The 1,350-nt window shown below is 37.6% G+C and overlaps 1 protein-coding gene across 3 annotated transcripts in view; it reads left to right on the plus strand.

Annotated features, from left to right (window-relative positions):
- The window catches only part of slc30a8 (solute carrier family 30 member 8), a 10,103-nt gene extending 8,988 nt beyond the window's left edge, over window positions 1-1,115 (plus strand). For all 3 annotated transcript variants that reach the window (XM_039819888.1, XM_039819887.1, XM_039819889.1), the window contains exons 9-10: window positions 1-42; window positions 438-1,115. The exon at window positions 1-42 is cut by the window's left edge and continues 93 nt beyond it. In XM_039819888.1, coding sequence (XP_039675822.1) covers window positions 1-42; window positions 438-583 — 188 coding nt within the window. In that variant the 3' untranslated portion in view covers window positions 584-1,115. The remainder of the gene's footprint in view (window positions 43-437) is intronic.
- Window positions 1,116-1,350: the final 235 nt, after the last annotated feature.

The following is a 1,350-nucleotide window of genomic DNA, read 5'->3' on the forward strand; positions in this document are numbered from 1 at the left end:
TCACCATGAACCAGACTGTACTGACTGCACACGTAGCCATAGGTGAGAAGAAAATATAACCTATGAGCTGCTGGCACGATTTAATCATATTTTACTATTATTTTTTTTTTTTTTTTTTTTTTTAAATCTGTGCCACTTGTAACCAGATGTCATGAAGGAGTCAAAACCCAATCAACATTCATTATAGTGAAGTCCTTTCCACCATTGGTAATGAGCACATAGACCCTTACTATACAGTCTATGACGACCATTACAACCTTAATGGGCTGCTAACATGCCTCTGGACATTTGTTCTGTAACTATTTTTAAGGAGCAGACACACACACACACACACACACACACACACGCACACACACAGAGTATAGCCTACAGTATAAACACAGGGTGACTAACATTTGTTTACTGGCATTTCCTTTGTATTCCTCTACCTTCCGCAGACGAGACAGTGGATGCTCAGACTGTCTTGAGGGAAATGACACAGGCTTGTTTCTCCTCCTACAACTTCCACTCTGTTACGATTCAAATGGAGAGACAGGCCGACCTGAAGCCCGGATGTAACCTGTGTGAGGATCCCAAGAAGTAGGAATCTGCCTAAATTCTTGATCTGATCCCAGCAGAATAAGTCCAAACTATATGTTTTTGCTCCTGTAACCTTAATAACTATAACAAGTTGTTTTGCACTGCTTGTTGTATCCTAAGGCCTGTTCCAAAAGTGCCTCTGTCTTTTAGACTAGTGGTGTTTATTTTACTACAATTTGTCACACAATTTGTAATCAATTGGGGATATTTCATGGTGATACCTACAGTATTAGTTAAATTTATTACCCGATTAACTTGTAGTGTCTTGCCTTAAGTGCCTTTGTGTTGACATTCCCAAAGAAATATTTGTATTGAAATGAGCAATCATGAGCAGGCTTGCTCATGATTTTTAAATTGTTTTTTTTTTTTATTTTATTTTATTTGTTTTTTTAGAAAAGCACATCCTCCTCCTGTGTGCAGTTTTAACTTGTCAAAAACTTTAAAGGTCCAATATGTAATATATTTACTGTAATAAATCCAAAAATGACCCCAATGCGTCATCAGATATTAAGGAAACATGCTAAGTTGAAATCCTATCTTTTCTGACAACAATGCTAATGCCAGTATTTTATCCTTTTGAAATTTCCAATCCGTGACGGAATTTTTGGCCTGTGTGTTATCAACTGCCCAGTTTGACAGCCAGGCCGGGTTGCCAGATATACCTATAAAAATGTAAACCCAGCGCGCTACAGCTGTAACGTTAGTACACCCATGAAAGCAAAAATTTTTTTTTTGCATATTTCTAACAGTTGCGCGACCAGATATGTTACA

The sequence above is a fragment of the Perca fluviatilis genome, chromosome 13, assembly GCF_010015445.1.
Source record: "Perca fluviatilis chromosome 13, GENO_Pfluv_1.0, whole genome shotgun sequence".
Classification (NCBI taxonomy): Eukaryota; Metazoa; Chordata; class Actinopteri; order Perciformes; family Percidae; genus Perca; species Perca fluviatilis.